General features: G+C 43.8%; 1 protein-coding gene across 1 annotated transcript in view; it reads right to left on the bottom strand.

The window, feature by feature from the left end:
- LOC144121915 (protein O-mannosyl-transferase TMTC1-like) overlaps window positions 1–12,485 on the bottom strand; it is a 137,885-nt gene that overhangs the window by 37,390 nt on the left and 88,010 nt on the right. Inside the window, exons 7-8 of the mRNA XM_077655354.1 lie at window positions 8,850–9,051; window positions 6,244–6,404 (exon numbers count right to left, since the gene is read on the bottom strand). Of these exons, the coding sequence (XP_077511480.1) occupies window positions 6,244–6,404; window positions 8,850–9,051 (363 nt within the window). The remainder of the gene's footprint in view (window positions 1–6,243; window positions 6,405–8,849; window positions 9,052–12,485) is intronic.

The raw sequence follows: 12,485 nt of genomic DNA, 5'->3' as shown, positions 1-12,485 counted from the left end.
CTCATTATCGCACCATTTCAAGGCCAGCATTCCCTCTAACTATGCTTAGCAATGTGATTAGAAAGAGCGCGGACATGTGGCACAATAACCGAAAATTCTACGTTTACTTTGCTGCGAAATTTTCCCCGTCTTCCCATACAAGCAAATATGCACAGCAATGAGGGTTGAAAAATGAATCAAAGCGTGCATAAAATTTTCGCCCAGAGAGCTGCTCCTTCGATATTTATCTTCTACCCATTTATCTTGCCATAGCTGTGTGACCCTCAGCGCTTTTTCGTTATATATCAAATTCGATTTTGAAGACATAAGGCTGCTGGCAAGCGAAGGAAAAACAACGCCTAAAGTTTTTAAACGAGCGAAAAACGAAAAAAAACACGAAAGATTAGTAGACAGATACTTAGATGAAATTTATGCATGTTCAGTGTGTTGACGGAGACCAGCGCTGCGCATAAAATAAACCGTTGAAGAGAAATAAAATGTGACTAAAAAAAAGTTTAAAACAATGACCCGTATAAAAGAACCTTCGATCGATAACTTCCATGATTAAGGAGCGAGCGTGCTGTGCAGCGCATGCCTCTGAGAGGCGTCGAATTCTTGATAACAGTGAAAGGTTGGTAATACAGCTCAAGAAATGTTCATAACGCACACGATAAAACTTCTGAACTTCCGAAGCGCAAAAAACTAGCGGCCTTTTCAACTTTCATTAATCTGTGTGGGAATGCCCGCACGAGTGTTCCATTGAGAGTGACATGAAAATCTAGTGTTCCCCCAAGAACAACCAAGGTTTGATGGAAACATTTTTCGGCGGTAGTATATAAGTAATGCCAACTCGAGCTCTTAAAAGGCTCCGAAAGGCCTCTGTTTAGTCCACGGTTCTCTGGCTTTCCAATTTCCTTTATTTTTTGAGTTCCCTTTTGTCTGTGTGTATCACGTATTTTCAAAGCCCACTCATTTCACCCGAACTCCGTCCTCATTTAGATCCCTTAAATCTTCGGCGATGCCAAGGAGGGAAGATTTCCCCTTAGCCAGTTCCACATCGACGCGGTGATTACCTGGAAAGCCTGGATGACGGCTGCGCACCACCGGTCCTGCAGCTACAAAAGCAAGGCGGTGGAACCCTGTCAGCACAGAGCAGCGGGCGACTCAGTGGTAATAGCACGCGTGGAACAGCGCTACTAAAAACGCCGTTCGCTGCGTGACTTTGGCGCTTTCTTTTTAATACCTACTCTAAGTCGCTGGCTGCTCTGCCTCTATGATGGGAGAAAAAGTACCTACGACCATCAAAGAATTGGCGAAAATTGTTCAAGACATGTCACTGAAGCTTGACAACATTGATGCAATCAGGACTGACCTTGACGATATCAAGAAAGCGACTCAGTATGTTAGCAATTTTTTTGATGATTTTAAGGCCAAGCTTGAGAGTGTCTGCTCAGATCTAAAGACTCTGGAAGACGACAATGAGCAGCTTAAAAAAGAAAACCTGCACCTTAAACACGAACTTGCCGCCACAAAGAAGGACGTGATTGATTTGAAGCAATACAGCAGGGCAATGAACTTGGAAATTAAGGGTCTTCCTTTCACAGTTGATGAGGATCTTGAAAATACTGTGCAGGCACTTGCAGCTAAACTTGGTACGGAAGTCTCTGCATCGGGCATCGATGCGGTTCATCGGGTATCAACCAAAGATGAGATGAAATCCAACATTGTTGTTCGATTTACATCTCGCAAAGTCAGAGACAACTTCCTTCAACTCGCAAAAAGGAAGAAACTTTCCACATCAAACTTGAAATTCGAAGGTGACAATCTTATTTACTTTAATTAAAACCTATGTCCGCAATTTAAGATCTTGCTCGGAAAGACAACTCAGAAAAGGAAACAAAAACAGCGGTAATTTTTATGTGTTTCCAATGGAAAAATTCTTGTCAGGAAAACTGAAACCTCGTCGGTCCTTCACATCACTTCTGAGGAAGACTTGAATTTAATTGTATGATTTAGTGACCTCTGCAGTAGGTAAGCCATCTCTAGAAATGTGTAATGTGTCGCATCTGACCGCGACATTTCATCTGCACATAATCTGAAGATACTACACTGCAATATTAGAATCTTAGCTGAAAAATATTCACGCTTTGCCGGCTTTATTAAATTCTCGATCCTTTGAGTATGACATAATTGCGTTGTCAGAAACATGGTTGAAGCCTGACGAATTCTTTAATATACCAATTTTTTAATTTAGTTTATCTCTCGCGACCAACAAAGACGCGTGGCGGAGGAGTTGCTTTGCATATACACAAGAATATTTCTTTCAAGCATTGAACCAAACTGACATGTCAGGTTCCCGAAGCATGTGATTTCTCATGCCTCGAACTAAGTTCCGAGTTAACTGTAGGTGTTTTATACCACTCCCCAAGTTCGCACCATAGTCTTTTTCTAGATGCCTTTGAACCTGCCCTAGAACATTTCGCTTCTATGAATAACCCCTCTATAATATGTGGAGACATTAATATTGACAGTCCAAATGACAACGCAAGACCGTACGTGAACCTGACTGAGCCTGACGGGTTCCTTAATCAAATAGCACAACGTACTCGAGTCACACCCTCTACAGCGACGCTCATAAACCATATCATATGCAATTTCGATAACTCATCGTCTATCTCTGGTGCTATTGACGCTGATATTTCTGATCATTTTCCAGTGTTCTTTCTTGCATCGTGTGCTACTCAAAAAATAAATTAAGAAATGCGTGAAAACAACTGTTGATCACAACCTGCTAAGTTCCCGTATACGCACCCTAGAGATCAATGTTGAGAACAGTACGAATATTAATAAAGAATTCGACCACCTCATAGATATTATCTCATCTTGCTTTAAAGAAACAATTATTTATGCAAAATCTTATTATTCTGACCCCATATGTCCTTGGGTAACGACTGAGGTCATAGCCGCTATACAAACTAAAGGTAAGTAATACAGAAAGCACAAGCAGTTCAAATATAATGAATACAATCGAATACAATATAAAATACATAGAAATAAAGCTCTGGCGTTAGAAAATCCAAAAAGAAGAATCATACAACTCTTATAGAAAGCAACCAACATGTTCTGCGTGAAATGTGGAAAATAGTTAACTCAGTCATTACACTTCGAGAGAAGGATCATATATTGCCAGAAATTATCCAACCTACTAGAACCACAGAAAGCCTTGCGCAAGGCGTTAATCATGCTTTTGTAATATAGGTCCAACTCTTGCGAAACAACTAAGTATGCACGAAGCCCCCGAGCTCCCAGTTCCTGTACTTAATTCTTTTGTTTTTCATGACATCACACATGATGAAGTCAATTCTACTGTTAAAACAATGACTGAAGGAAGAACGCCAGGTAAAAGTAAGATTCTCTTACTCTTCATTAAACAGCGCATTGAGGAACTGAGCGGGCATTTAGCAAAATTATTTAATGCATCCTTCTACATGATCCCATATCCAGACGCATTTAGAATAGCGCAAGTCGCCCCCAACATAAAAATCCCCTAGTAAGGATGACATCCAGAACTACCGACGAATATCAATACTTAGTACAATAAACATAGTATTCGAGAAGTTCTTGATGAAACGTTTTACCCATAGTTAAGTTGCCGAGCTGTTGCTCAGGGACCGATCGCAAGCGCACCCCGAATCCGGTAGCTTGGTCCCCTTGGTTTTGTACGAGTTAGTTGTTTTGTCGGGCCTCCTCGAGAGGCCGCCAATCCGGCTCCGCCGAAATAGGTTTGTTTTGAGACAAACGCGGTAGATGGCGGCAACGACGGTTAACCGCAAGTGAAGAGGCCCGTCCTCAAGTCTCGGGCCGCAAGACGCGACCGACGCGCGGACCCCTAGGGCTTCGAGAGGGGGTCGCGTGGAAATTTATTGCTTTCAACGGCGGGCAGCGTGAGGCAACGGATACCTCGGAGCGTGCAGCAGAAGGGGAGAGCGCAACCAGGGCAGTGTGCGCGGTTCGGACTGGGTGTTCGGTTTCCCTCAGCTACCGCTGGCGTTTTTAATGCGTCTGTGCCTCTGTGCTGTAACCAAGCGTAAATGCGTTAACGACTTCGTGGAATTCACGCGGTGCTCGCGAGACAACAACGTGAGCACCGGCGTGCTATTGGCTCCTTCAGTTTGAACGAAATTCTCCTGATTGGCTCTGAGAAGCGCATTTCCTATTGGTTACAAAATGGGTCACGAGAATGGTGGGTGAAGTGATTTAAGGGCGGGTTTTTGGCGCGAAAGGGGGGATCGGAGGGCAGGTCGCCTGTGAGCGCCCGTGCAATAAAGATATAGTGTCCCGGAGAAGCTGTTCAGTCTGTTCCGCAACGTGTCGCCGGATCGCCGAACCATTAGAAGTCTTCAAGATCTACACCGCCGGTCTGTCGATCACCATCATCGATGGGTCCTCCACCACATTTTCGAAATTAACTCTTATTTTCAAGATAAACATAACGTAATAGCAGACAACCAGCATGGTTTTCAGAAAAACAGACTTACTTTCACGGCTGTACAGTGTTTAAGTAAATTGATCAACAAAGCAATAAATAACATAGATTGTGTAAATGGCATTTTTATTGATATTAAAAAAGCGTTTGACACAGTTGACCACGGTATACTACTATCAAAATTACATCGGTATGAATTCAGAGGTCAAGCAAAGCAGTTTTTCGAAAGCTATCGTTCTGGCCGCAAGTAAGGTGTTAAAAGAGACAAATGCATATCAAGCGTTCATTCCATCCATTGTGGCGTGCCTCAGGGCTCGGTATTGGGACCATTACTCTTTTCCTTGTACATAAGTGATCTGCCAGATGCTTTGAATTATGTCCAAACTATTATGTATGCTGATGACACAGCCCTTCTCTTCTCTAGTCATGAGCCTAACATGCTCGAAAGGCACGCTGATAGTGATCTGTCTCTGATGTTCCAGTGATTTTTACAAAATAAATTAACAACACACACCTCGAAGACTAAATACATTGTCTTCTCCAGTCCATATAAAAATTCAAAAAGCTTAAATGAGTTACGAATAGACACAAACTCTCTCGAACGAGTGGATCAACAGGTATATCTTGGGGTAACTCTAGACTCAGCTTTCGATTTTAATCCTCACATAATTCCTGTAAGCAACAAATTGAGACCGGCTTTCTTTGTCCTAATAAAAGCTAGAAAGTTATTAATTATCCCCTCGCACATTAAAAATTTTGTATTATCTTCTCTTTCAAAACAATATCACTTACTGTTAAGAGTCCTGTGGACTTACGTATAACACGTAGTTAATGCAAATAGCAATTTTACAAAAAGAACCCTTCGTATAAAAACACATAATAAACACACAGATACTTCCACCCCGCTCTTTCGTGACCTAGACATTACACCTTCCTTTGCTACGCAGGATTTCAAACTAGCTTGTGTGGTTATACATATACCAAACCATAACGTCCCGCTATCATCATCTGTTTTCGTACATCCATCTCGTCCAAATAGAAATATTTTCAATTGTCGTTTTAACCATCCAGCTGTTAAGAATACGTACGGTAAAAGAACTATTGCCTATGTCACTGCTAAAATTTGGAACCAACTGCCTGCTAACTTAAAAGTAGGTTAATTGTCAATCGCTGATATAAAATTTTTTTCCGGAGCCAGCAATATTCGACTCCACTATAAATCAGTGATTTTCTTGGATGCATTGATTATTTTTTGTCCGATTATATTATATAATTTGTGCAGTATTTCGCGTTTCTTTGCTTATAATTGTCGCATAACTGCTGTACATGAATTCTGCGTATAATACTGAGTTGTCTCGCTATAATTATTTTTCGCACTTCTTGCATGGGCCCAACTCAAGCCGAGAGGGCTAAGGACCCAGATGATTCGCATGTAGTTTTTACTAGCCGTTAGAATAAAACTGATTTCATTTGATTTGATTTGAATACAGGTAAAGTTTTAGAGTTACACAGTGCTGAGAACTTTTCTCGGTAGAGAGGGCGCAAAGCGTTTTGAAGCGAATCAATTTTTATTTTTCTTCGTTACCACCTCTCGGGCACAATACATTCAACGACATTGATTACGGTGATCAGTGCGGGTTCTTGAGTGGTGATGAATCGTTCGTGGACAGCCTTCATGAATAAAAATCTCGTTTTCGAGGGAAAGCTGATTGAGAATTCGTCCAGGCGCTAAATTATGCCGGCAGTTCTACGGTTAACTTCGAGTACGCTAAACCCACCTGGGTATGTAGAGGACTCTCTCGGCGACGACGAAGCCGACGGACACGAAGAGGTTGGAAGCCGGCAGAAAGGGAAGCGTCGCCAACAGCAGCGGCAGCAGGGGACCGCTGCCGGTCGAGCCTTCCGCGCCGCTGCCAGGAGCAGCAGCAGAGATGTCGTTCTGTTGAGTGGAATTTCGAGAAAGGGGAGCAGTGGGAACGCTGAGACTGCTCTCTTTCGTCCCGCGAAAATTAAAAGGCAGTTTAGCGATTTCGGTAGCTTATTTAGTTTATTTTGAGCCGGAAGACCGCTGGGCAGTACACACGAAGGTCGTACGCTTGAATTAGCAACGAAGTGAAACGGGATCAGGTAATAAACAAAAGATTCGGCGCGTTCATACGAGAGCAACATGCACGAATGAGAGCGCGTTTAATGAGCAATACCGTGATCAGCTTAAAGAGCTAGACGTAGGTGTATAATATACAACAGCAAGGCGAAAAAGCACCTATTTACGAAACATGCTTTTTAATCACATACAAAACAAGCCAAGAGAGCGCGCAAGAAGCAGTCAATACAAACTGGACTGTGAATATGAAGCCCCTTTCAAAGTCGCTCCATTCACGCTTAGTAAACCTTGAACTGCCGCTAACACGACAAATCAAGCGGCGTTTGCATAACCACACCTTCTACGTAAAAACCTACTGCAATAAAAATATTTATTGCCCTGAAACTTCCAATATTGCCCTGAAACTTCCACTATTCCTCAAGGAGTCAGAGCAGAAGGGAAGCAGACAAAAAAAAAACTGCGTCTTTTTAGCCTGGAGACCCGGCATTCAGACTTGAACTGCACCGAGTAGCAGTAACATAAGATGTGGTTGATTTCACATATGCAGGCTTTAAACAGTTGCTGTTATCGGTAGTTCAGATACGGTGCGGAAATACGGGGGTGGGCATTCTTCTGAGCATGGTGTTGAGGGGAGACGGAGGCACAAGAATGCACTGTTATATATCACGACAATGAGATATAAACGCATTCCTTTTTAATCGTACGGCTGCCCTTTGGCAGATGCTAATGAGTCATTACTCCCTTATTACCAATCTGTTCCAGCTCGGGAGATTCCCTAGACATTGGTCCTACAGTGCCATTAAACCCGTCCCCCGATAAGAGTTCTCATTTTCATTTACAGAGAAATACATGAAAAAACCTTGTAAATCTCAGGTTCGTTTCATTTGCAGTCAACTTCATTAAAAACTAAGGAGCTCTCGATGCTGGTGGCAGAGGTGTTCTGTTCGCTTGTGACTAGGCCATGCTAGCAAAGTAGGCTGGAACGTTAATAGCCACGTTATAAAAAGTGGGCACTAAGCATTTTTTTTGCCTAACGGAGTATTATCTAGAGATGACTGGAGCCAAAAAAACAACTAAGCTTTGAAGCTTGCGTGAAGAGCCGCAAGGGCAACAAGTGCGCTAAATAGTTTCTTACTCGTTGCCGAAAAACGCGGTATGATATCTGCGCTATAACGCTAAAACTGAATTCCTGTGTTTTCTTTCCATTTAATTCGTTTGTGCATGTATACTCATATGCAGGCGAAAAGTAAGGTCACTGTTGTTAGTTCGGCGCTTTGTTGATTTTGCCCTCTCTTCTGTCCTATATTTCAGCGTTTCTTTCCTTCTCGCAGCCTTTGCCTCGTGTACATGGATGAAGCATTACTGTTCACGGATGACCTGCCGTGAAATAGACAGACAAATCGCATTTGTACCAACGCTAAGGCTGCACTGCAGTTTTTTTTTGCCTTAAATTCGTCGGGCGCCTGCATCATAGAGATTTTATTATTCAAATTTTCTAATCATTGTTATATTATACGTGTAGTTTTATGAGGCTCCAAAAGAAATCTTGTTCGCTTCCTCTAACCGCCGGAATCGTAATGCACACTTTTTTATCCCTAACCACAATCGTTATACCGGTCCATGCTTCTGTTTCAGCAGCGAAAGATTCATCCCCAAAATTTCTTTCTGCCGCATCAAATGAGCAAATAATCGTGCCCTCATGCATTATTCATGAAATTCCAGGGGAAAAGTGCAGCTCTTTAAATATTGATAAGTCCTTCCAGATTTTTTATTTTGTGACTTTTAAAGTATCGACTCGCCTAACCAAGACGTATATTATATCGTTGTTCGTAAACGCGAATATCTTCGACGGGCTCTGTATGTTTGGGTTCTATAATTAGGAGACTAGCACCGGCTAGACTAGGTGAAGCTGATACAGCTTTCTGCGGCTGTAGTCTCCACAATCGAAAATGAAGCGTTCAAATTAGCTTTAAGTATACACATTAACAATCTTAAATATCCCTATTTTGTGCGCAATACTTAGTGTGCCTACCGTCTATTCTCTGCTACAACTGAGCAGAAGACACAGCCAAAAACTGAATTAAAATCTGGTTAGGTCTACCGTGAGCGCAATGAAATATTCAGGCTCAAAGATACATAGTACAAACAATATTTGGAAACAGCGACTTTGCACTTGCACCGTCTCGCCCCTCAAAACACTTTTTCCGTGAGGCAAGCCTTCGTTGATTATGCAGACATTGGAACAAGAGGAAACAAAATGCGCGTGAACTCGGAACTCACGTCAGCCTCGCCGTGGGGAGCGAAGGTCGCGCGCCAGGCGAGCAGCGCCAGCGTTGCAAACAGTGCGAGTGTTGCAAGATTCCTGAGGTCGTGCGCTGAATGGACGAGAGGAATGCTCCCCATCTGCCAGTCGTAGGACAGTGAGTCCGGACACAGCACTAGCCAAGCATTGAAGGCGCACAGGTAAGCGTACGTGAGTAACCTGCGGAGAAAGGGTCGTGCAAATTACTTGAAATGTGACACTTAATCGCCTTTTCACATATTTCTTACCGGATTCTCAACATCCGCGCAATTAGTCAACAACAGGGAAAAGTTAACTGCCAATGGTCTTAACTTTCCTATGTACTGCACGCGGCTCGGGCATCGTCCTTACAAAGATTTATTTAGACGGTGTAAAGAGTGTCCATATACATTTATCAATCATGTCTACAGACTTGCTGAAGACAAATCCTAGAGACTAGTCTATACACTTTTACAGACAGTCTATAGACAAGCTTTCAATCCAGTCGCTCTCAAGTAGCCAAAGAGTGCCTTGTATGCCTTGAGGGCAGTCGAATGCTGTGGCCACGGACCGAGGATCTTTTGCTCTGTTAATGGGCGAGGATCGAGGCGGTCCAGGGCATAACCCAGTGTATGTCTTGCACTCGAAAATGCAGGGCATTCACAGAGAAGATGAGTAATGGTCTCTTCACAACCGCAGCTTTCACAGACAGGACACCGGCAGGATTGTGACAGCGTTGTGCGTGTGTTTGTGTTATGCCTTTTTCCTTCTCTCTTCCTCCTTTTAGTCCACTAAACCCTCTTCCCCAGTGCAGGGTAGCCAAACGGAACCCCTTTCTGGTTAACATCCCTGCCTTTCCCTCCTCCGCTTTATCTATCTATCTATAGACAAGCTATAAATTTATGGCAATGCACTTTAGGTAGAATTTTGTTAACAGACAGTCTGTAGACTGTGAATGAACCAATGAAATATGTATGGGAAGGCAATAGCCTGCGTAAACGGCATAGAATGTGTAGAGGCAGTTCTTATATAGAGAACGTACTAGGGTGAACTTCTCAACTAAAGACTGCATGCTTTTCATCAATAATAACTGCCCTTTCTCTCTCCGAGGCCTCGGCGAAGAAGAAACAAAGAGATAAGCCTTGAACACGGAGCACATTTTAAGGCCAGGAGCTAGTAATTGTTATAAGAGGCTCCTCGTAAGACAACTGAAAGCCGGCGCAGCTGCGGCCCCGTTAGCACTGCGTTCCCTCTTTTCGTGTAATTCTGTGTTTTCATCTTGTACTGAGGTTGAAGAGGCAAAACATAGGCTGATCGGAGGTGCAAAAACATTTATTTTGGCTTAGCACGGGAATATCAAGAACTATAGAAAAGAGCATAAGTAGATTTCTTGGTGTGCTTCCTCGGGAATATCATTGCGACTGTCGAGCAAAAAAAGCAGCTTTAACATTTGGCCACACATATGATCTAGGGTTTTCACTTTACTAATTACACTATGCATTTGTTCCTCTGCTAGAGATACTATTTCAAAAAAGCCTTTCCGAAGGGCAATAGCATTTCAAAATTTCGCGCGTATTTTATTGTGGTTTGAAACGGTAAGCCCAGCTAGAAGCGAAGGCGGGCTTCAAATTCGCGCTACACACTGCAGATGTAGACCGCTTACAGAGAGCAGTTCATTCTGTCCACGACATGTGGCGCCACTAGGACAGTTGCCATTCCTGGCCTTCGGAGCCGTCGTTAACAGCATTGATGCGTAGTGCGAACCGGTGATGCGCCGCTTCTGTTCGAATGTCAAGTGAGCGTTAAACAATTAGGCAGTGGTAAGGGTGTCATGAGTTGTTCTTGAAATAATATCTAGAGCTAATATCGGGGTGGCTTAGTGGCGGAGCAATAGACGCGCTTATTGCATGTGAGGGCACTTAGCGGCTGAATGCGCTGTTTTTCGAGGAGCTGTGTTGCGAGTTGACGCTGCTTTCTGAGAGAACAGAACGGTATGGTATTGTTCTATGAAAAAAAAGCATATCACAAGCCCAACGGGCCAGATTATTCTAGCTTTAGCAGTAGCTGCGGGTAATGTCTTCACAGCACTAATATACTGCGCCGTTGTAAAGTCGTAGCGTTATTCTCGCATTTTATTAAAAAGCATCTTGTTGTGGCTATTAGTGCGAACACGTTCATAATTGAACGTGTGAAGAAAAATCAGCGTGTGCATGCCTGTAACCTTGTGCACTCACTTCGACAAACACGGACACAATACAGCGAATAATCGATGGGTTTTTAAACTTTTGCATAAGTTCATCCTGCTGGGCGGCGGTATAGTGCTCACTGCAATGTCGTGCGCACTTGGCGCTAGCACGGTGGAAGCGTCAGTGGAACTGGTTTGCAACCGTACTCGGAGAAGGCGTTTCGACAATTCCCGAGCCCGATGTAAAGGTCCACAGAAGTACGCTAATGCACGGACAATGGAGCAATTTATCATGACAGGACTGTGTGTTAAAGGTTATTCCGGCCGGCTACACCGCGGGTGCTGAACTCCGGAGAAGTTTTCAGTCTTACTTAGCAAGAGGGCGCAGTAGAACGCCGCTGAGTTCCTGAAGCAGTCTTTAAAAAACATCCATATTCTTCAGTTGGAAGCCGAAACATCCAAATGGAGTATTAAGTAATATCCGGCCACTCGCCTCGCGACCATACAAGCGCGCACGTTCGGTTGTAACCTTCGAGCACAATGACGAACGGTGAACATTCTTAATTGCTCCGAACACCTATTCCTCGGTTCAGGAAATGAGTATCGAGCCTGGGGTGGAACTTCCCAGCGAATGCTTTTTTAACATATGCAGATGGCAACTAATTATACTGTCCACAGGGAGCTAGACGGTGAATTGATTGAAAAAATAAGAACGCGCAACGGCTGATCGCGGTTTGTTGACACATTCGATCCGATGCGGGCGTATGGAAAGAGGCGATTAAATAAGGAGGCAGAACCGAACATTTCCCAAAGCCAGCGAGCCCCATGCGCACTCAAACGAAGTTTTTGTGATGTCCGACAGCTCGTTATTCACCGCAACACCGGGAAACGCGTCTGGCAGTCAGGAACCAGCCCGTGCGCAGTCGTTGAAATGAGAAGGCCCGAAGCTAGGCGATGGATGAATGGTCACGTGACCAAATATGGCAGCGCCTATCTATGTTCCCGCGCTGCAAGACGTCTATACATACTTCATATTACTGACAGAAGTGCTACAGAAAAGCCTTTAAAACACGATTACAAGCGACAGGACACAGTCTTCGTTTTGAGTGCATGGCACGTGCATGGGAAGCACTGTCTATGGATTTCACTGACAAGGAAGATTTCGGCGGGCTAGGGGTTTTTTTGCTTGTTCAGTGTGAATTTTCTGCTACGTGACCTGTACAGCCACCACACGCTTTACTGCATCTCAACAATAGTCTGCAGAACTGTGAACGCTTCGGAAATCGCAGACAATTAGAATGGCGTGCGCTGGAAAACCTGTTCCTCCGAGTTCCTCACCCCGCGACTGGTGGCTCCATTCCTCGGAAGAAAAGCACACAGTGATCACTTGCTGCGCGCAGGAGACTCGGCTGACTCGGCTGAGGCAATGTTTGCAAATGGCGCACACCAC

This window comes from Amblyomma americanum, chromosome 2, assembly GCF_052857255.1.
Source record: "Amblyomma americanum isolate KBUSLIRL-KWMA chromosome 2, ASM5285725v1, whole genome shotgun sequence".
Lineage (NCBI taxonomy): Eukaryota > Metazoa > Arthropoda > Arachnida > Ixodida > Ixodidae > Amblyomma > Amblyomma americanum.
The sequence above is the reverse complement of the archived record's forward strand: the minus strand, read 5'-3'. Positions and strand labels throughout refer to the sequence as shown.